The following is a 23,569-nucleotide window of genomic DNA, read 5'->3' as shown; positions in this document are numbered from 1 at the left end:
TGCTTTCTGGCAGTCCTGTGGAGGTCCTGACCGTTAAAGATTAGGGTGAAAGGAGGCTAGCCAAGTACAGGACTACAGAACAGGACTACAGTCTGTAATTGTAGAACTACAACATGCTCCAATATGGTAAGTGGAGCTGATAAAATGAACAAAGTGTAGATACAACGAGGTGTGATTAATGCAGTGGCCAGTCAGCGTGTGTGTGTGTGTGTGTGTGTGTGTGTGTGTGTGTGAGAAACCAATATCTGATGATGTATTTCTTATACTCTGGAGGAGTATTCTCTTTACTGCATCTGTAACCCTCTTCAAATAAACATTAGATTTCCCCATAATGCTGATCCAGGTTTTTACATTTTAGAAATGTTTACATATCCGCATCGATGTACATGAAAAATGGGTTATCAGCGTCGGCCCACAGTTCCCATGTTGGTGCATGTCCTTAATCTTTACCTATCCGTCTCATTAAACAACTTAACAGAAACTATAACAGTAAAAAACACGAAGGGAAACACTGGTATGAGGGAAAAAATGTATTTGCAAAAATCAGAAAGTCTGCAACGCTGACAGTCCTTTAAACAACAAAAATTCACAAATCATGGAGGGAACTGATACCAGTTGACTACGAAAAGTGATGCGATTGCATAACATGACTACAGTGAACAGAATGAGAGGAACACTGATTGAACTCTGATATTTCACACACAAACATGAGCAGGCCAGTCAGTAGTAGTCACAGTCCAGGATTCTGGGCTTCCGTTTGAGGAAGTTAGTCTAAATTCATGAGTTTTAGTAATAAAGACAGTCATGTCTAAATCAAATCAAAATCATGTCATCAATAGTCTATCAAAGAGTTTTATCGTCATATGTCTACTCCAAATTTAATTAAACAAACTGATTCTTTAAAATAGAAGGCTGACAAAACAGTATTGTGATTACAGATTTAGTTACAAATGCATACATTCCAGCATTCATCACAGGTTTTAGAAACAAGCCTTTAAATGTAATAAGAGCCACTGGATGAATAAGTGAGATCTGTTAGTAGTGTAGTGACAAACTGAAACAGATCTGACAGAAGGAGACATATTAGGCATGTATGATAACATCAGTACCATATCACTATCAGCACAGTACACAAACCACATCAGTATCAGACCAAAATTTAGTGCTGATTTGGTAACACATGAATTAGCCACATTCTGCATGAGCTAATGAACTTCTATACATACTCAGTTCAGAGAGCGCATAGGGCGCCTTTTGGACCATTAGTGTAAAACAAAGCTTCAAAGCATTTCTCATCGGGATGTATTATCCATATTTATAGCACTGGCAATTAAGAGACGTAGAAATAAAAGCATCAACCCAGAATGATCACATCTTGCATACAAATGGGGGATGCACCGATTTCATAAATGTACCTCTTTAGTGAACGCTGGCATAAATCACCAAATTCTACAAATAAACCCAAACTGTTAAAGGAATGGTTCGGTTTGAAAATCAAATTTACACATTTTGTCCTTGTATTTCAGATGTAGTCCATCAGCAAAGACATGTTTAGTGTCCAAATTTCGCTTCTTTAGTAAAACTGATACTACAAAGCTAACAATGCTAATAAACACTAGAAATCAATAGTCACCCAAATAATTTCCATAAATACATTCCAAAAACTTTTCAACCTGCTCAACTGCATCCAGCTCTTAAGCTTGTAGACACTTATCAGCATGGTTTAGAGCACAGTATCACTTACTGAAACTATACAAATGAACACAACTTCACCATGCAACGTTAGCTAAATGCAGCAGGCAGCAACTTCAGATAACACCTGCTGTCTAAAGTGGCTGCCCTCTGCATTAAGCTACCCAGCAAAGATTCTCATTTTTTAGCTCACTGTAAGTCATACTGTGTCTTAAACCACACTGCCATGCTTGTGCGACCTTAAGAAGTCTTTTTAGTGACTACTGACATCTATTGACTTAATAGTGTTGGCCTTAGCATAATTAAAGGAGGCAAAAATTGGACACCAAACATGGCTTGGCTAATCGACTACATCTGGGGTAAATGGAAAACTGTGTAACCAAACCATTGCTTTAAATGGACACAAATATTTTAGTAAAAAGAGAGACAGACAGGAAGTTCCTCGACACACTCATTCACAGAAATGTTTCTCTGAGCACAGCATTTTCCATTTTCACATTCCAACAACAAATATAAGGCTTGAGGCTATAAGGACGCATCCTTATACTGAAACAGTCGTGTCATATGTGAACATTTTGCAGTTTCAAAGGAAGATGCAAATATCTCAATGAGAAGCTGCAGCTAAAATCGTTGGTAATACCCTGTATGTAGTGTCCACGGACACAACAGCATGTGTCATCTCGTAGTGCGGCTCTAAGGATTTTCCTGCATTAAGGCTATATGTTCGTCAAGGAATGATCAGGATGGTGATCCCTGGATTCAAAACTTCTCTCAGCTTCTGCCAGTTTAACATCTACATAGAATTTACTCTTCCAGCAATGTTTCAACAAACCATGTGATTCTAACCAAGGCTATTTGGTCATCGAAAATAATTCATTCCATTCCTACACATTAAATCTACTTTCTCTGGCATTAAAATGTTAGCATTTCATACTATTTCATATTTTACTCAGACATTTGATTGTCATTTTTTTTTGTTCTATCTTCCACCTCCAGAAAATTGGAGCACTTTTCTTTTTTAAATGAAGAAACAAAAGATGTTAAAACAAATATTACTACTAGGAAGGAAAAACAAACAAAAAAAAAAAAAAAAAAACAAAACACAATTCAATCATGTTCACTAGATCTGATCATAAGTTGAATTTTTACAAGAATTTATGACTAATATTAGAGTGAATTAGAGATGTTAAACCATCAGCAAAGATTCTTTTAAAATATCTCACAAAATATGTACAGTATCAAACTAACCTCTTCAGTCTAACCACTTTCTACAGAACATTTTCGCAAAAGGTGTTAAAATATCAAACTGCTCAAGAGACTAAAATGAGACTACTCCTTTGATTCTGATTATTTCAACACGCACTCGAATCATATACACCGGCATTTCCCAACCCTGGTCCCTCGACTGCACAGGCCCATCATCGATCACGAAATTTTAGCTGATGATTAATTGCCATGTAAATGATTGTGATAAACAAAGTGTCTTTTTTGTTCTTTGTATGTAACTTTTAAAGTAGAAACCTAAATTGGACAAATAACCTGATTAGCTACCTTACTTCCTAAATGCTGATACTTAGTAGCTCCCAACTGATGACAGACACAACTTGGGCTTGAATAAATAAACATTATTTCACCTCCAAAGGTGTTCTAGCACCAGGCAGAAGTTTGAACTTTTGTTGCTTTTGTGAGACCCATAATGGGTCTCAATGTGTTTTCTGCACTCTTTCATTTACATGCTTTTGCTTCAAACCAACTGAAAACCAGTACCCGTAACTTTACTAGAGGTGTTTAAAATTTTGCATACGACTGTAAATAATTGTGATCAGTTCAATTACGATTGCGATCATCATCATCATCATACATTCATTACGTGGTTTGTACAGCCTGGTTTATACATTTTATTGGTTTCCCTGCCTTAACACACACAACTCAGTTTGGGGTTGTTAATGAGCTGATTAGCTGGATCAGGTATGTTGGCAGCAGGGAAAACACTAAAATGGGTAGAGTAGTCGGCCTCCAGGATCAGGGCTGGGAAACACCAGTGTTCACAACCGACAAATCCAAATCTCTTCCAACAGATCAACACCAGTAATCTAATTCGATCAGAACTCAATCCACTCATCCACTTAAGGCCTAAACATCTGTGACGGAAGAAGCGAACATACAGTATCATGACAAAACGCTGTGTGGTAGTGTAGTAGTATAGTATATAATTCAGTATGTTTGGGTCCATTCAAACCAGTGGGTTTCTAGTAGGTTACTCTCACTTCACTCTATGAATGATCTTTGGTTGCAGACTAGGTGCAAGCTAATATGCTACTAGCCTTAGGAGCTGAGGACTAGAGACTAAGGCACTGGTGGAACCCCATTTTGAAATACCAAAACTGTGCTTACTATAAAGTAAGCACAGACTTGCAGCTACATCAATGTGCGAGTGCTCTATGGTAGTGTTCAAGCATCAAATCTATGCAGTGGACGCGGTTCTAGCAGCTGCTTCACAGTCGGATTAAGCTAAGTCTCAACAGCTCCAGTCTACATCCCTAGCTAATTAGCCCTAATAAACTTTAGCCCTAGTAACATACAGGATGGCAGAGAAGTCAAGACTCTAGTACTGGATGGCAGGCACTGCAGAGTTTAGTATTTCCCCTGATTTAACTAATCTGACAATCAGCAAGCCCTTCATAAGCTGAAATGAGTGTTTTAGAGCAAACACTAAACTCTGCAGTGCTGTGGCCCCTCATGACTTGGTAGCCAGCAACAGGCTATACATTCATGTAATGCATTCCCCTCTTCCCTCCTACAGAGAACACCTTAAAGGATTAAAATCTGCACAGGAAAGGACTGTACTTCAACAGCGATGTGGATTACACAGCCCTGCAATGGAAAGACCCTAGTAACAGTCAATATCTGCAGCCATCGAGATATGGTGCTACAATAAAAATCAGCCTTCAAATGTAGTTCACGTGCCCCTCCACCCCCCTCCCCGAAAGAAAAGAGGAAAAAAGAACAAATTAAATGAAAAAGAGTGATATTTCATTAATCTATCACAGCCTTTGACATAGAAGAGGATTTTCTATGTGCTGGAATCGAAAAAAATGGGAGTGCAGCTTCAATCTCAAAACAGTGCTTCACTGTCACCCAAAGTAGAAAAGAAAAGAAAAAAATTAAATCACAATATATAAAAATTACATATCTCTATGTTTACCAAACTTCCATAAAACTAGAAATGGTCTGAAATAAAAGCACACTTCCAGTGTTTACCTAGCATAGTGTTGTATAGGAGCCTAGTGTTTTAGTGTTTTCCTTTTGATAAAGTACAAATATAGCTCTTCTTCAGTAGTTATTTTCCTCTTTAAATTGATTTGAAGTAGGAAAGTGGTTGTGGTCCAGGAGGTGAAGCTTGAGTTCAGAGAAGGAGCATAGTTTCCACTGTAGGGGAAAAAAGTGAAGCTCCGCAAAGCTCATTTGGTGAAGGATGTCAAGTCACTCACTCTTCACCTAGAGACACAGGGCTTAAAACCACTGACAGACGAGGCTTCCCAAAAGCAAAATGATCCAAAAAAAACCCTAACGAAGAAGGAACACTGGGACCAAATTCTCTCTTTAACAAAGACGACATATGCCAGTACGGTATGCATGAGACCATAAAATTAGTGTAAAACAATTAATGTTTCTTTTTTTTCAGTGATTTCTTTAAAGGCTTCTTTTTCTGTCTTTACAACAGCTCTCAGCTCTGACCAAGCATAGCATCCACAGTACCAACAGTTGGGTCTGTTCTTGGGTCTGCTTGACCAGAATGATAAACAGTCTCTGAAGTGTGCAGAGTAGCATCTCTCTGCAGGTCTCCTGCCTCAAAGGGTCAGAGATTTGAGCTCAGCTAAGGGTCTTTGAGATCTCACTCTCATCTCATGCGATTCTGCCTCATGAGGGGCACGATACAGGAAGGAGGGCCAGATTTACTGAGGAATGGGTGCTTGAGCAGCTCCTGGGCTGTGGCCCTCTGGGCAGGGTCTCTAACAAGCATCCTGTCCAAGAAGCCCTTGAGAAGTGGTGAAACCTGAAAAAAGTAAAAGAAGCTAAATAAGAAAGTGGACCATACCAAGCCAACCAAATTTGTGTTGAAGATGAAGACAATAAATGAGGAGGCATTAACTAAGGGACAATTTACCTTGTGAAGGTTTTTCAGTTTGGGTGGTAGATTGTCTCGGATCATCTTCATAGCCTTCAGCGGAGGTTCATTAAAATATGGAGGCTCTCCGTCAACCATCTCGATCACCATAATGCCGAGTGACCAAATATCCACCTGTAGCAAGAAGGATCATTTCAGTTTCCTTAATTGTACTCATATATCACTCAGTGTTTAAAGAATTAATGCACATAGCATAGTCATAGTTAATGAGGACAGAGTGGTACAACATGGTTGACAAACAGGATCTAACCTCTGGTCCATACGGCAGTCTAGAGATGAGCTCAGGGGCCATCCAATATGGTGTTCCCACAAGTGACTTCCGTCGCTGGACCTCTTTTGAGACTTGAGCACAGAAGCCAAAGTCGGACAGCTTCACCTGGGAATGCAGAAAAGAGGGAAAAGGATAGGTATGTATTATGAAACATTTAATGTGAGAATAAAGGTTGGAAATATTTTAAAACCACACTGTTTTAATGGTAAGAACACAAAAAATGGATAAAATGATGTCACACAGTCATTATAAAACAGATGTGAACATCACTTCCTAGTACATCGGGGGTTTTACACCTTTTGACATAAGAGGATGAAGCTTCACAAGAGGACACAAAGTCATTTCCCTTGATGTTCTTGCTAACTATGGCGCAACGTAATTCAGTTTTGTCAAGTACTGAACTACCATGTTAGCCAATAAATGTTGCATGCACGTCTGATCTGTTTTAACATTGCATACACTGCAAAAAGTAATATAAAAAAAGCTATATAATTCGTAATATTCCTTACATTTTCTAATAGATTCACGCATTAGAAAACAGATCCACAACTTTTATAATGAGTATGCATGCAGCTTGTGCTCTGTAAGGAACTTTTCAGCATGCTGTGACCTATTTGTGGCTCACGTGCCTCAATCTGGAGAAGCACTAGGTCAAAGGATGAAGAGACATATCGCCAATTCAAAATATGTGATGGCAAATCGAACAGCTACAGGAGAACTCCAAATATAAATTATTACTATCTCTGTTTTTTATAATTACTCAGTGAAGCTAATCAGGTTTTCTAAAAAGACTTTGCATTGCTTGGTTGGCTAAACATATGAAGAATTACGGTCTGCAGGGCACTGCAGCAACAGTCCTGCCCCACGTTAATGAGGAAATGAAACACATCAAGGCAAACACATACAAAGTCTGACGAGAAATGGCTAAGGGTTACTGAGAAAGCTTCCTCTTCTGTTACCGCAAGATAAAATCAAACACTGCCTCTATGTGACACCACCATTTATTTCATTACCAACAAGTGGGTATGGGACGGGCACCACAGAGGGCAACAAAGGCACTTAGCGCTGGTGGATGGTACAGGCAACGTCTTTATATTTCACAGATATAGGCTCTCAGGCTTCCAAGCACATTAAAGCTCAAAATGGATTTAAACAAGAATAGAGAAGGTACCATGGTTATGGTTTTAACAGTTTCGCTTTTCTAAACCATGTTCATGCTAGATGAGGACAACACAAACTCAAATTTATATTATGACATCTATTACTTGGACAGTAATTATATGATATTCCAATACATACAATTTAAAAATACTAAAACTTGTCTGCATTACTGTTTTGTCCAGTAGGTCTGCAGAAGGAAGCCTGCTCTGTATCACAAAATAGTAATCTACACTGCGCCAACAACAAATACCTGCACATTATTTCATGTTATTCAAGTCTAATTTGTCATGAGGACACAGCTGTCTGTGGCTCACCATTTTAGGGGTTATCATGGCATCCACTGTAATTACGAGCACGGGTACTAGAGTACGGGTACTAGAGTACGGGTGTTATTGACAACTCAAGGTGCCAGTATACACAAGCTAACAATTCAGTGAAACATGACGGCACTGCTCTATTTGTGAGTATGTTATGCTCCTCCGAAAACACAAAACAAAAAGTGCCTGGATAATGTCTTCCAGGTACGTCAAACACTAGAGGGCACTCCCAAAGCCAAAACGAAAGAGTTTCAATAGAGCTACTGTTCAAAATCATAGTCTGTAAATGCTTTATGATTTTTTTTTTTATGTAGTCAAATTATTAAAACACACAAACTCATCATTTCACAGAACATTTCAACAACCCTGTTATATTTTTATATTTCAACCCTGTTATATTTTTGGACACTACTGAACTTTTTAAGAGTGCCTCATGTATGTTCATGACCTCAGTGAGCGCAAACTGCTTCACTCAACCAATGAGCTGATCAGCTTACCAACAAATTAGCACTCATTAGCAGTAATGCTAGAGTCCTACTGCCCAAAATCTGTTTGCTGTAGAAAAATGGAAAAACATACTTGAGGTATATTTTAATTTTGTACTGTAATATATAATTCTACTTTCCAAAGTTAAGGGAAGGCCCTTCACAAATGGTTAAAAACAAGTTTATAGTTTAATTTTTAGTCATTTAGCTCCACTCTACCCCATTGATTGAGGACTCACGGAGGAATAGCTAGTGGCCAGGCTTCCCTTAAACTGGCTCTGTCAAATAACATAGACCCAGTGTAGAACATGACATGCCATCATCAGCATCCAATGGTACACTTGTGAGCTGTTACATTAGCTTACCTGAAAAGACAACCTCCGTTACTCATCTGACACAAAAACTTAAAGTTTCTCAGCTGTTTGTAATCATAAAACTGTTGCTCCGTGTGCTGCTATATTTTTGTGAGATACCAGTGCTGTCACTAAAAGGTAAACCTACAGCCCTATGTTATATATGTCAAATTCCATTTTCTGGTTGTTATTTTACCATCTCTGTGTTTAATTAAATATCCGCACATAAACTCTTATGGATACCTGAATATCAACATTATTCCAAATGCACATCCCTAACCCACTGTATGGTAAAATTCGTATCATTCACATGGGAGCAATGACATCTTCATATTCACTTTATACTGGTATTACTCTCAGCCCTGGTTCATACTTTAGATGAGGAGAGATGGTAACACTAAGGATTTGAATTTAAAAGACATAATGAAATAAACAAAGCTCAGATAACTCACTCTGCCATCGTGAGTTAGCAGAATGGAGTCACTCTTGATATCTCTGTGGATGACGCCCTGGGCATGCAGCACTGACAGAGCCTTCAGGACAGACAGACACACAGTGGCAATCTGCTCCTCATTCATCCTGAAACACAGACATATCATTAAGCAAGCTGTCATTACTGCAGTGAAGACAGAAATGAAAGTAACTTGCAGTGAGAAGCAGGGCCTAATGACTGCAGCGCAAACCTACCATCTAGTGGTCAACTTTTCCATTGACTTACTACATGGTACATATTAGAATATGAAATGAAAACAATGCGGATAACTGTTCTACTACAGAAATGTCCATTATTGTTCAACGAATATCCACAAAATAGCAAACAAGCATAACTGGCAGAACGCAATATTCTTACACATGCAAATGAGCAACAGTCCATACAGTACATTTAGATGAACACAGGAGCCTAGCTAAGTTCTGAACCCTTTTGCCACTTGTGTTGATGTCATCACAAAATGCCACTTACAACTCAAATATCTTGATTAGTCTGATATCAGCCTGAACCACATGTATCGTTCTCAGTAAGGTTAGGTCATTCTAGACTGAAGTTGGACCATGACAACCTTTGATAACTTGTAGGACTGAGTAGTCTCAGACCACTGGGATGTGTGTGTGTGTGTGTGTGTGTGTGTAGTTTAAGATTAATTTGTAAGTACTACTTCAAATTCATTTGAAAGCACACAAATACTTACCTGGTATGTGTGACAATGTCAGTGAGTGCTCCACCTTCAAGAAACTCCATGACAACCCAGAGCTCATCACCCACTAAATAACTATTGTACATCTCCACAACATTCTCATGATGATAGTCTCGCATAATCACCACCTTGAAAAAACAAAGCTACAGTAAGTGAAACATTTTACTAGCTGAAAGAGGCATCACACAAACGTCAAGTTTCAAACCAGAGAATAACTGTTACGAAATTCAACCAACGACCAGGCAGATTTTTAAGGCATGTTAGATTTCCATGTTTATACTGGAGGTTAAAAACCATGATAGCAGCAATTCTTAAAGCAAAGATCAGCTAACACAATGGCAAGTTTAAATTCACAGTACCACTGGATCTTATTTCACCGTAACAGCGCATTTTATCACAGATGAGTGGCAGCAGCGTCTCCAAACAAGAGCAGTGAATGAGAGCCTTCTAGTTCACTTGCCACATCACTTCCATTTGTTTTATTAATAAAAGATATTGGACGTAAATGCATATTGGACGTAAATGCATTATGGATCATTGTTTTAAAACTACAAAGTTCTCAGACAGTAGGAAAATAGAAATCATGTATAGAAAAAAAAAAGATGCATCGAGATGCATCGATAATCGTTTTATAATCGCATCGCAGCCCTCTGAATCGTAATCGAATCGAATCGTGAGGTGCCTAGAGATTCCCACCCCTAGCAGAAAGTAAGCAACAAGTCACCTCATTAAAGAGCAGCTCTCGCCGCTGCTGTTTGCGCAGATCCATCTTTTTCACAGCCACCAGTTTGCCTGTGCTCTTAACTGTGGCGATACACACAATACCAGTGGAGCCCTCGCCAATCTTGATGTAGTGGTCCAGGTAGGTGCGTGGATCTCCAGGGTCCACCACCATCTGCAGAGCAGCACGGAACTGCTCATGGGAAACCCGCTGAGGCTCCCTCTGTGGAGAACGGCCTTGCTGTTGAGGGCCAGGGGGACCTGGTGGTCTGGGTGCTGAGGGGAGCTGCTGACTGTGTGGTTCTGGACCAAGGGCTGGATGAGAAGAGTGATGCTGCTGGGACTCCCCTCGAGAAGCAGCTTTACCACCGCTGCCTCCACTTCGATTTGCCACACTGGAGGGGCCATTGTGGTGAGGAGGCTCATGAGTTTTGCCTGGTTTCAAGTCCTGCAAGAAATGTAGATAAGAGGGATCCACTATGAGAGCTGAGCCTACACACAATTGCTTCAGCAACAGGAATACAGGCTGAAATACAGCCTGTGCTGTTTTTGATTATGGACACAGACTGAACAACACAGTTTGAATGCAGTATTCTGTAGTGTTTCTAGCTCGCACATAGCAAGGGAAAAGACCTGGTAGAGTAAAGCACTGACAAAAGCTGACAATATTAGAACATACCATGTACAAACGTACCAAAATACCAGCTCTGAAGCCTCAGTGTTTCAGTTTTTTTTATTTTTGTTCTCTGCTTACCTGACTGCTGGGACTTCTCGCTGTGTCGCTTTCTGTGCGCGGGTAAGTGTTAAACGGTCGGCCCTGCTGGGCAGTCTTCATTACCCCTTCTGTGACAGGCAGGTTGGGAGTGCGAATATTTGGTCCAGAGAGTGGTCTCTTGTCCCGCGGTGACTGTGGGCTGCTGTCACGGCCTGTGTAGCTGGACTTGGGTCGTTTATCACTACCCCCCTCCCTCCTGACCACCTGGTCATGGTACTCGCGTGGCTCTCGCTCTCTGTCACGTTCTTGCTCACGATCTCTAGCTCGTTCCCGGTGAGGAGGAGTGGGCGGTCCAGCTGGACGCTCCCGCTCCTTGTGCCTGCTGGGCTCTTGTCCGCGAGGCTGCTGCGGTCGTCCATCTTCACGCGGGGCCCGGGCCGGTCGCTGCCGGGGGTCAGCACTCGGATGCTCCTGACGAGCTCTCTCTCTGCTCAGACAAGGAAAAATAAGTGGAATAATAAGGAATTTTCTCATCTTTTGAAAGCATTCTCCAGTGTTTGCGGTTTCATTACAGTAATTTCCTGAGTAAACTGTGTGAACCCACTGTATTGCTTCAAATGTTTTCTTTTAGGTGCCTTATCATGCTAGTCATGTTGAAAGCAGTTCTGCTACTACCTTGTAAAACACTGGCACTGCAGATATTACAAATAGTGGCTCTGCTGTATTAATTCTCAACTTGTTCTACAATTATAGATATTTCCACAACAAAAAGAATGAAAGTTCTGAAACTGTGTTTCACAGCCACAAGTTGAAAATTATGTCTATTCATGTTACCTCTACAAAAGTCAAGAAAACAGAGCAGAACATGGTAAAACAGCCTTAACGAAAGAAAAGATTTTGAACACTAATACTACAGCTAATACTAATGAATCAAAATATGTCTAACATTATACCTGTCTTTACTGTCTACAACGTGCTCAGGTCGTTCGCCATGGTGCCGACTGGGGTGCTCCCCGTTCTCCTGCCGCCCGGAGGAGCCGGAGTCTCTGCGGGGCTGTGTAGGTGGGCTGCCTCGTCGCAGAGAATTGGAGCGAATCACTGACATGGTCTCAAACTCATCCAGCAGCCATGTCAGAGAGCCATCCACCCCTATCTTACTGCCCCGCACAATGGTCTGAAAAACAACCACACATTGCAACAAAAGCAAGGGCAAAGGACAGCAAACCACAATGGAGTCATTATCTTAAACTTTTAAGAAGATCCAGTTTCATTTTAGCATAAACCAAACAAAATATGCCAAAAGGATTTTTAAACCCCTTTGCAAAAATCTTCATATAATATATGAAAGCAACTCGTACAGTAAATAAAATGGCATACATAAGTTTGTTGACCTAATTCCTGACACTGTTCTGCAGAGAAGGTACAAGTATAATTCAGTTGAGTCTGCCCATTCATGTCTCAAATGAGCACACCCACTACTTTGAAAAGTTTCATCTAATTGCTCACTAACCTTGGTCTCCCATTTGATCACTTATCGTAAACTAAGAATATACATTTGTTCTCAGTTGTTTTCCAACATACACATAGATACCTTGCGAGGCTCCACAGTGGTGATGACTGTGGCATCGATGAAAGGCTTAGGCCTCTTGGCTGTGTCCTCAATAAGACTCTGCCATTGGCGGGGAAGTCCCACAAACTTCTGCTCCTGCTCATCGAAGTCAGTGTGCACTCGGTGTTCAAAGTTGGAGGGTGCCGAGATCTGGATGCGCTGCTTTTTCTTCTTGCTGAACATGGCTGCAGCAGAGCATCAGCGCTTGAGGAGAGAGGAAAGCAGGAGTGATCATCACTAAACATGCTTGTGTAAAGAGCCTTAAGCACCACCAAAATCTTGCATTATGTGCCATGATGCACTATGTGCATAGAGGACACAAATGGTAAACCTGTAGGAACATCAATGCAGCAAATAATTTTTTTCTCTTTTTTTTTTGTTTGATAAATGGTTATTTAGTAAAAGGGTTATTTGCAGTGATGCCACAGAAGAACCATATTAATGTTCCTTTAAAAAATTCTTTAACAGATTTTTTTTTTTTTTTAAAGATCCAAACCCAGTAATCATTTAGGAACCTTTAAAAGTGTACATGTTGGATATATTTGTTTAAAATCTGCTTTAGGCTGCCCAAACTGTTTCTCCAAGTCCTTTCAGTTTCTCCATCTGGTAGCATAAACCTCTCTCTTCCTGGCTGGTTTTACTTTTCTAAACCCGCCTGTTCTCACTGCAGGGATCAGAGACACTCCCTGAAGCCAAACACTGGTCTCTGATATGAGCCTGTTGAAGCCCCCCCTGCCCTGACGGGCCAGGCCGGGGAAACCCACCGGTTTATTGGTCTGTGGCTGTACTGAAAGGCATTTTTCAAAGGGCAGTAGCTTTTGAAGTGCAATCGGATCATTTGCAGAGACGTCAGCAAGGGCATGAGGTCTGCCTAAGGGGCCTCAAAATCAGGGTGAAACTATTACTCTTTTCAGGCATTTTCCAGAGCATTTGACCAAATATGAAAAACGTAAGAGGAAAGGAATTGTGATTTCATTTGTTTCAAATGTTTTAGCAATTTCAGACAAACCACACAACCAAAACAACCACACACAGACACAGCAGGCCCACTATTCAAGAACAAAACCAAGCTAAGGATTAACTTCAAATTAAGTGGTTACTTCTACAAGAATTCACAATAAAAACACAAGAGATACAATTTCAATCTAAAAGTGCATTAAAAAGTGTGAATGGGACAGAGGATGAAAAAATTAATGACTGCATCAGTGAAAACTCTTAAAGTTTATAATCTAACATTGTGATATATTTTGAATTCTAATTAGAAAACATAACCAAAACAGTTCATTGCGTTACTCAGAGGATCATGCAGACCCGATTTCTTATAGAATCTTGCTCACTGGTACACAAAGCAGTATTCAGATCATGAATGTTTAAAAATGTCAATATCTTCTGTGTTCTAGGATGCTTCTGCTGATAGGAAGATGGACATTGAAAAAATATCATCATCATTACCTATTTAGAAAAAAACATGCTTTCTAGGATGGAATTAGCTTGTTTAAAAACTTCATGCAATGGAGCAGACTGAAGCTACAACAATCCCCCAACTTTCTACGAAAAACAGTGGAATGAAAATGAAACAACCCTATACCTGCACCTGTCAGGCACTTTTTTCCCCAAACAAGTCAGTTGTGAACCCCAGGAGCAGGTGATCACACTGACAGATAGTTCCTGAGGCCCTTAAACAAACATATGCACAATGGGTAGAACAGACAGCAAAACAGATGTCTAACTACTCAACTCATCAACTATTCAGTAATTCCATAAATATAATTCCATTTCACATAAAGAACCTGATAACATTTATCTTTATATAGTGTGTCTTAATGCACATAAGCAAATTAACCTAAAAGGTACACACAAGTCACAGTAAACTTCACACTTGTGATTTTAAAATGGTAATAAGGGTTCTTTACAAATTCCTCAACATCTAGTAGCATGTTCACGGCAGCTACATCTTTGCATAGACAAAATAGTTACTAAATGCATAAGCAACTCTGCGGTTTTTATCTGCTATGCATACAACACATTTTAGTATACTGGGGAGAAACAGTTAGTCACGCCTGAAATGTTAAGGAAGTGTATGGCAGCCAAACTCAAACAGGCATGGCATTTCCTAGTTCAGTCTGGCATTCCACTGACATACCATTATGCACTGGTGAACAGCGAGAAAGATGTCTCTGTGGTCAGGGCCATAGAGATACGCCACTGCCAAAGCCACTGGCCAGATCCATGAGAGACAATTTCTTTAAAGGAATATCATATCACTACCAAGACAATCGCAAAAATGTCCATTTAAACAAAAGAACACCTTTACTATGATACTCAGATATTCTTAACATGGAATGACTTCTGTAAATTTTCCTGTAACTGAATAGTAAAGACGTATGTGTTTTCTTCTACGTAAAAAAAAAAACAAAACAAAAAAAAAACTGCTGCACAGCATAGTCTCTCACTGCTGTCAATGGCAATCAAGTCACTCTTTATCAGACTGACCTTTTTACATAGCCTGCTGCACTCAGCACTCAAACAGCAGAACGCGGCTGACTCCTGAAATCTGAATCAGCATCAGATTCAATCCAGTGGGTACAGATCTAAATCAGGATTTCATTCCATCTATGCTTCCTACTAGCTCTGAGTGTTATATTATCTACACCGGTACTGGAGTCAGACAACAATATTGATTTTTTGGTTTTCCTAGCGTTCATAAATGACAAAAACATAGTGAACCGCAACGCATCATTTTCTGGGTGCTCCAAATTGTTTTAAAAGAACACCACAACTATGTTCAAAACACATAAAAACAAAAAACAACAAAATAGTAAGTCTCCTTTTTAAAAAAATGACAGCTGTCTGGCTGAAGTTCACAACATTGTAATAACCCAATAAAATCCAATAAAACAACCCATGTCAGATTTATGCAATGCTCTTTTTGTATGCAGTAGCAGTGTTCAAGAAGCTTGGGCTCATCTTGTTGACAAACTTACCAAACATATCATCTGATATCATGATATACTTGGAAAATACTGTCATGCTGAATTGTCTCAGTACCACACTGCATTACAGCCTACACTTACCAAGAATTCGAGATTTTGTGAGGGGTAAATTATGCCCTTGACAGATGCAAGCAAGACAGCTGTCAAAAACGATGACATCAAACCAAAACTATGCGAAATTCACACCTACATCATCAGAGCAACAGAAATGAGTAGTTTATGCGGTTTACATTTTCAGCTTTTAACTGTAAACTCTCTCCACTGATCTTCCAAAGTGACGGTCTGACTGTCGCTCTTGTTTTGACTAGTGATTGACAGAAACCGCTGGCTGTTTACTGATCTTTTAGGATCCCCTTAAGGACACTTGGTCAAGGCCATCTCAAAATAACACACTACATTTACTATAACATTGCTACACTGCGACTTATTTGCAAATGGATAGCAAAACAATCAACCAAAATAAAAACAATGACCTTTGCTTTCAGTCTCAATTACCTGCATTGATCTGGCTTTGACTACTAAGCTTATAGTAGTATGACAGTCACTAACATTAGTCTACTGCTGCCTTCACGTTGCATCGGAAATATTGTTTTTGCGCAGTGAGCACACATGAACGTCACCAAAAAGTCATATTTACTAGTGGGAAAACTTGATTGATTTTTCAATGAGCCCTGAGCTGGAGACAGGCTGTATTTCAGTTATTCAGCAGCCACACATGAACACCGCAGGGTAAAATCATCTACATGCGAAAATACAAATGTGAGCACATTATGTGATGCTTGTAACTAGATTTAAAACACTATTCATCTCATAAGAATTCTCCGATCTTCATTTTGTTGCAATAACACAAAGTACACAGACTCTCTCTAGTGACAGGAAAAAAAAAGAAAAAGTATAAACATTATCTCCAGTATATCTATCTAATTTACAACCAAAACCACTTGAATTCAAATTGAGTTGTTCTTACGACCTCCAAAGTCGTATGTAGGAACTTCCAAAGAGGATACGAAGGCAGCATATTAGTGGTTACTAGTCTATCAGGTTGCTACTATTTAGGCAAACTCATTATGCTGTTCTAAACTCTACAGGCAACAACAAACCTAGCAAAGCAAGAAGTGATGTAGCAAATTCATCAGTGATTTCTCTAAACAATACAGTTTAAAAAACTACACCACAATAACATCAGTCATCTCACAAGGCTTCAAAAACAAGTTTCACATTTTAAAGAGACCGCTCCCTGTTTAAACCTATTCATCAGAAACAAAAGCGCCGCTGTATCCCTTCCAAATATTCTAGGATAAGGCCTACATAATGCAACAAAAAGCACCAGCACCTCTTTTCTTGCTTAGCCAAAATAAATAAATAAATAAATAAATAAAATAAATAAATAAATAAAAAAGACCTACATGGCATTCGTATACCCGGCAGCAGCTGTCCTGTGACCATAAACCATAATGCTTTGCAAGTGCTATGTATACATGGCTTTATACTGTCTGGATTGCAGTCCTAAAAACATCTTCTGATGGGTACAAACATGCTGATGCCACTGAGTACCATATAATATAAGGCAGATCAGTGGGCATGGCACAACACTGCTGTCATGACAACAGCAATGGTTGGTAAGCTCAACACAGCACAACTCCAGACGGAGGCAAAAAGGGAAAAAATGCATTACACCACACACTGGCCTACTGCCAATCAAGCACTTCTCAGTGAGCATAAACCTTCATACTTATGACCACCTCCTACACTACACAGCGGTTGTCAGACCGTGCCAGGTGCTATAAGTGGGAACTAAGCCTACAAAAGTAATAGTTTAATTTAAATTCCTCTACAGGCAAAATTCTCACATCATAAAAATTCAGATAATTACGAAATCACTGCTTTGATTCTACATTTAGACAAACAGCCACATTAGATTTTTCTCCCTGTATATCCACCATACATACAGTTTTGACAAATTATAGGAAAAAAAAACAAAAACAAAAGTGGCTTGGCATAGATTCTACAAATCTCTGGAACTGTACTAAAGAAATGGAGGACCGTTCTTTCTAAAGATATTCTCTTAATTAATGTTTTGATGATGGCCGTGAAAAACGGCAACACTTTGGTCAAAAATCTCCTATAGGTTTATAGTCGGGTCTGTGAAGGCCATGATTAACAATTTCCATACTCATAAAATAAGGGTTTAAAAATGTACCGTGACATTATGTTAATTATCATCTGATATATTGACATTGCTTGAACAAGAAATTTTGCGAATGAGCTCTACTCCCAGCTCTACTCCCAGCTCTACTCCCAGCTCTACTCCCAGCTCTACTCCCAGCTCTACTCCCAGCTCTACTCCTTTCTAAGGGGACAAGTGGAACCAAATCATGCCAGCAAAATGCCTTCCTACAGCTTAACAGAGCCACCTGACCTCCTCACTGTAGGGGTCAAGCATTCAGGCCTGTACCACTCTTGTGGTGTATGCCACACATGCACTGGCCCACTTGTGGAGAATATGGTGAAGGATGGCTCCTCTGATCATATCACATTTTTCCACATCTCTGTAGACCAGTGTCTGTGGTTTTGCACCACTGAACTTTCAAAGATACATTCATCTTTGTAATGAGTGTTTAAGTACTGCAGCCCTCCTATAACATTCTTCTTTATGTAGCTGTGGACGGACCCTTTTTCCCCCAAAAGTCTCTTTATGTCCTGCACTGACATTCTCAGTCACTTGAGGAACAGATGCTCTTCTGTGTCTACTTACATATTACACTAACGCATCATGCTCACTGAATGTGTGCCATCAACTACAATTTCCAACCCTATTTACTGATGTCTTTTCCATAGACCTAAATGCAGATGCCACTTTAGTCACCGCTCCTATTGAAACACTAGTCAGCTGAGTTGTCTTTGTTAATGAAGTATTTTCATATATGCCACAGAGCACAGCAGGACATTAACTGCTTAATTGTATCATGCAATACACCTGTCTGGAAGCATCTGCACTCACTATGTTTCTCTACTTACCTATCTATTCAGATTTTTGCTTTAATCTGTCACCCATCTGAGTCTCAATGTACTGATCAAACGTTCTAATGACCAACAGGGCCAATTAAACTGTCACAAGGCACAAACAACACTGATTTGTCCAAGAAGAACTGTTGTTTGTTAGTAGTAATGTTTGACTTGAATGCAATGATATGCATTAAATGTGCAGTACTCAGTGTAAATCCAATACACTTTATATCTCCTCTCCTCGTCCACTAGCTGTCCATCTGTTCTATTTTGCGTGCTGGAACAAACTGACTGAACTCCACGCACTGTCAAGAAGGAGAGATGGCTGAGAAAAATCCAAAGAGAAGAAAATCTGAAGAACCAAGGCTGAGACAGAAGTTTGTACATCAAGCAAGGGCAGAGAGCTGTGTTAACATCAAAAAGGCGTTTCAAAGATGGAGAGACCGCCGAGAATCAACGAGGATGAAGTCAGCTTCATTTTCACCAGCTTCTTGTTTAAATTTTCCTGTTCCATTCCCTGCACCATTTAAGGTGGAATGTGAAAATCTGAACAACAAGAAGCTGGTGAAAAAGAACCTGACTTCAGTTTCATCAAGAGTTGAAAAGCATGAGAAGCATGAGGAGGTTGCTGTGTTTTTGCTTGACAGGTGGGTAACATTTACTCATTTTTGCTGTTTCACAGAACCAGTAGGTCAGTATTGTTTTGTCCCATTTGCTATTGTTTGTGATAGCTAATCCTAACTGGTTAGCTTCACAGCAGCAGTTGTAGCGACAGTTTGCTAACCCACAACCTAGCTAACCTTAGTTACATAACTTGCTGAGCTGTTGTTTGCTCTAACCATTCATCAGGCTATCTTCTGAAGAGTTTTATGGTCACGAAGATCTTAAAAAATAAATAAATTAACAAGTTTGCTACCACAGCATCATTCGTCTTGGAAATGCATGTCCATGCATTGGACAGAGCTTCTGAAGGAGAACTGATGCGAGGGGTGTTTGTTTTTCTTTTAAGTTCAAACTCCACCTTTAACAAAGAATTAAGTGTGCAGTTCTACTCGCACACAAACATCAAGCTTATTTAAACACATTCCAGTTTAAAGATACTGAGCTTTTGCCTGCAAACTGCTATCTGAACACTGTCGGAATCACTCAGTTTAATGCAGCATATATAGCTCTAAAGACTGCACATTCTGTGCGCCCCTGTTCAGCCCTAGTATGCAAGGAATGTCTGGAGTGTCCAGTACAGATATGACTCATCCAAATCTCCCATCACACCTCCTTGAAACTTTTAGGATATCAGCTGCCATATGTAAGAGTAAAGCAGTTGTAATGAGGCAAACTCAGAACAAAGAAGTCAAAGACAGTAATATGGGAAGACCGTACTTGACTAGGACAGCAAAAACTGTATGTGACTAAAAATGTCAATTATTTGTGGTCCATAAAAGGAAATACAGCATGTTTCAAATCCTTCCCTCAAAAATTCCTGTGGGAAATAAATGATGAACATTTTCTAAAAAACAGTGATTTATCTTGAACGACCAGTGATCAAATAAGTGTTTCCCCAACAGTAAACTGGACATGAGAGAAGATGGATTAATGTTCCTTTACAGTCCTGGGTCATTATAAGCAGTCTGCTTGTCTTCAATACGTGTTAATGAATTAAACACCATTACATTACATCAGTTCTGTTTCAGCTGCACACTGTGCTTCACCCAGCCTCACTATCAGCATGCAAACACTTGCAGAAATGAGTGTCGGCACATAAATACATTACAAGTTACAAAACAGATGACTGTCTAGGTATATAAATTACATGACAGGTGACTTTACGAACCCTACGAAGACTCGCTGAAGCATGTGGAATTGGAATATTAACTCCTTCCTGGCACAGTTTTAGTCAGGCCTTAGGTCTTAGTCAACTCATCATCATGCAACTCCTACAGCAAGTAAAATGTGTTTCTTTCCAGCTGGACACCCATGTTTTGAGGTCAACAAGTTGTTCACTACATAACAGAGTGCATCACATAACGCAGTGAGCTCATCTTCTGGAGAAACACACTTTTTATACTGAGGGCACATGAATTGCTCATCATCTCAAGAACACTGAAACTAACAGGCACTGACCTGAACCTATTCATCAGGAAATGAAAAAAAAAAATAAAAAGGCGGGGTGGGGGGGGGAGACAAAGTGGCTTTTTATCAACAACAAAAAAAACCAAACAAGAATTAAAAGATCAACCAGGAACTTTTCGATTAGGTAGAACAATTTCACCACTTCTTCCTCACCTCCCACAGACCTTAACCACAACTAATAGCAACCATAGGTTCAGTGTTAACATAGTAAGCCAGTTGTATCTACAGCTGTGCAGGTTTGTTTTGGGGAAATAAGGGTTACTAATACAGGCCACTGATTTCTAAACTAACTAGGTTACATAACTCGCTACTTAGCTATCTGACACCCGGACAATTAGGTTACAATGTTATTATGTCAAGCTGATAGTTTAGCTGTCCAGCTAAACGTACACCTCAAAATAAAAAAATACTCACAAGTCAAATAAACAGAGATATGTAGACATGTTAACAACTCAAAACACAGCCAATATCAATATCAATAGCTACGTTTCGAGACACTATAACACTACAAAATCAAGGTCTTGTTAGCTACACGCTAAATAGCTGGCTAGCTAACTACTTAACCTAAATAACTAACCTAGCTAACATTCATGCTGAGCTACAGCAAACACTGAGCTGGCTAGATAAGACTACTGTCATGCTTTCGAATGAAACAACAACTTGGCAAAAGTAACCAACTTAACAAACAATTAAATTTCACGATAATAATTTAACAAAATAGTTCGTTCAGGTTTAGCAACACTGAAGCTAAAGGCTACAGTCTGTTTCCTAAGCAAATCTGAGGAGCTTATTATTTAAGCTACCGACTCTAAGAAAGGTACTAGGGTTTTACCCAGTCAGTCATTCAGTCAGCTAGTTTTATATGCAATTATCTTTCAAAAATAGCCACAAACCTAGGACACACTGAAAGTCGGGGTCCCAGTGCTAGGCTGAGTGGACATAAGCCGAGCATGTGAGCTAACAGTTAGCGTGAAACTCTGAGCTGAACTCATCGAAACTCCAACAGTCTCAAAACAACCTGTGTTTGTAGAGCGAGAGATCCTCAAATAAACCACTGGAAGGATAAACGGCTCAGAGCCCCACTCACCTCGTATTAAACGGGCTTCTGTTAAGGGTTTAATCTCATAAATCCCCCGAGCGTTGTGGCGCTGTGAGATGATATAAAGTTTACCCTCGGTGTTCAAGTCGCTCATCAAAAGTCAAAAACCCTCCGAGATAAAACCCCCCCGCCATGTTGGAACTCAAACAACATCCGGGAAACTCGCTTTACTCTGCAACGCCCTCTGTCCGTTGATCCCGCTCACTGCAGACACTCAGTCTACCACGAGATTTAACTGTCTAATAAAACTGTTTAACTGAGGTGTGAAAGGCCCAGAGAAACTGCTCCTCAGTGAAAGTGTGGGTGCTGTGTCAATATCTTACCCAGTTAAAAGTGAACGTATGGAGCCAGAAATATACCATATATATAAAATTCAAATACACAAGAACTCAACTAATTGTCAAGAGGAAAAGAGAAAAATCTCCTGGACACTGAAGTGATGAGAACTTTGAAGGCCTGAATGAAAATGTAAGGGTAAAGTACAAACAAGTATGAATCTTACAAATATATAATCAAATAATACTCAAGTATAGTAATGAAATACAATTACTCAAGTATTTTCTTCCTCTACTATTAAATATATCAATTCAAACACGGGGTTGAGATGTAACGAAATACAAGTATTGTGCATACGTATTCAGAATAAAGAAATTAAGTACCTGTATTCAGTCCAAGTCACATTTTTTAAAGACAGTATTCAGAATACAGTTACTTTTTACATGCTTATAAGAATACTTTTAGAATACTGACCTACTACATAATGAAAAGTACACAATCTTCAAAAGAAACATTATCAATTCTTGTTCATTAATAGAATCCGTGCATTGTGGGATTGTGGGAGCAGCTGTGGAATGAAGCAGGCGGTGAGAGGGCAAAAAGCTGAGAATTTTCAGAATTTCACTTAAACCGACAAATGCCTACCAGTAACAGTAAGGAATGAGCGTGAATTAAAAAAACAAGATTTTCCTATGTTTCTTATCAAAATGTATTCTAAAATTATTCTAAATATCTTCTGAATATGTAACTTTTTAATGTATTGTAATGGAATATGTTACTTACATATTATACATTTAGGACAATGTGTTCAGCCATCAATACTCTCTCAAAGTATTTTGCCCAACCCTGTCTAAACATATATGTTTAAAATTATGTAGACACCTCTTCTAATTAGTGAGTTAAAAACTGGTAACTTTACAGGAGAACAAAAAAAAAAAACTTTTAATGGAAGTTAATGAAACCACATTTTTTTCCAAGTAATTCTGCACCATTTCTGTTAGTCTGTTCATCATGAAATTTTAACACCAATACAATGGGCAACTGGAGTTATTATGCAAAAAGTATAAAAAAAACAAAAATGGAGATACAAGGTTTGTTGCAGCAGCAACTACTTACTTTTGGACATACAGAGTACTCAAATATCTATTTTAACATATAAATATGGAAATATATGAGTTTGGAAAAAGATCAACCGAATGTTCAATGTACAATATGCACAGGAACATCCACTGAGTTGTCGATTCATTAGTTATGCCCACCTTGTAGCTATACTCACTGGCCATTTTATCAGAAACACCTGCTACATAGGTGCACTTTATAGGTTAACAGTTACCAACAGTAGCCAATTTGTTGCTACACA

At 39.4% G+C, this 23,569-nt stretch overlaps 1 protein-coding gene across 1 annotated transcript; it reads right to left on the bottom strand.

Moving 5' to 3' along the window:
* Window positions 1–515: 515 nt before the first annotated feature.
* On the bottom strand, window positions 516–22,085 carry pak4 (p21 protein (Cdc42/Rac)-activated kinase 4). Its single transcript, XM_036561935.1, has 10 exons — window positions 21,922–22,085; window positions 12,688–12,909; window positions 12,050–12,270; window positions 11,136–11,583; window positions 10,386–10,829; window positions 9,656–9,789; window positions 8,921–9,047; window positions 6,132–6,257; window positions 5,861–5,995; window positions 516–5,749 (listed from the first exon to the last, which is right to left on the bottom strand). Exons 2-10 carry the CDS (start codon window positions 12,886–12,888, stop codon window positions 5,594–5,596), a joined length of 1,992 nt encoding a protein of 663 aa, XP_036417828.1. The 5' UTR covers window positions 12,889–12,909; window positions 21,922–22,085; the 3' UTR covers window positions 516–5,593.
* Window positions 22,086–23,569: the final 1,484 nt, after the last annotated feature.

This window comes from Colossoma macropomum, unplaced genomic scaffold (assembly GCF_904425465.1).
Source record: "Colossoma macropomum unplaced genomic scaffold, Colossoma_macropomum, whole genome shotgun sequence".
Classification (NCBI taxonomy): domain Eukaryota; kingdom Metazoa; phylum Chordata; class Actinopteri; order Characiformes; family Serrasalmidae; genus Colossoma; species Colossoma macropomum.
This window is presented reverse-complemented; position numbering and strand designations above follow the sequence as displayed.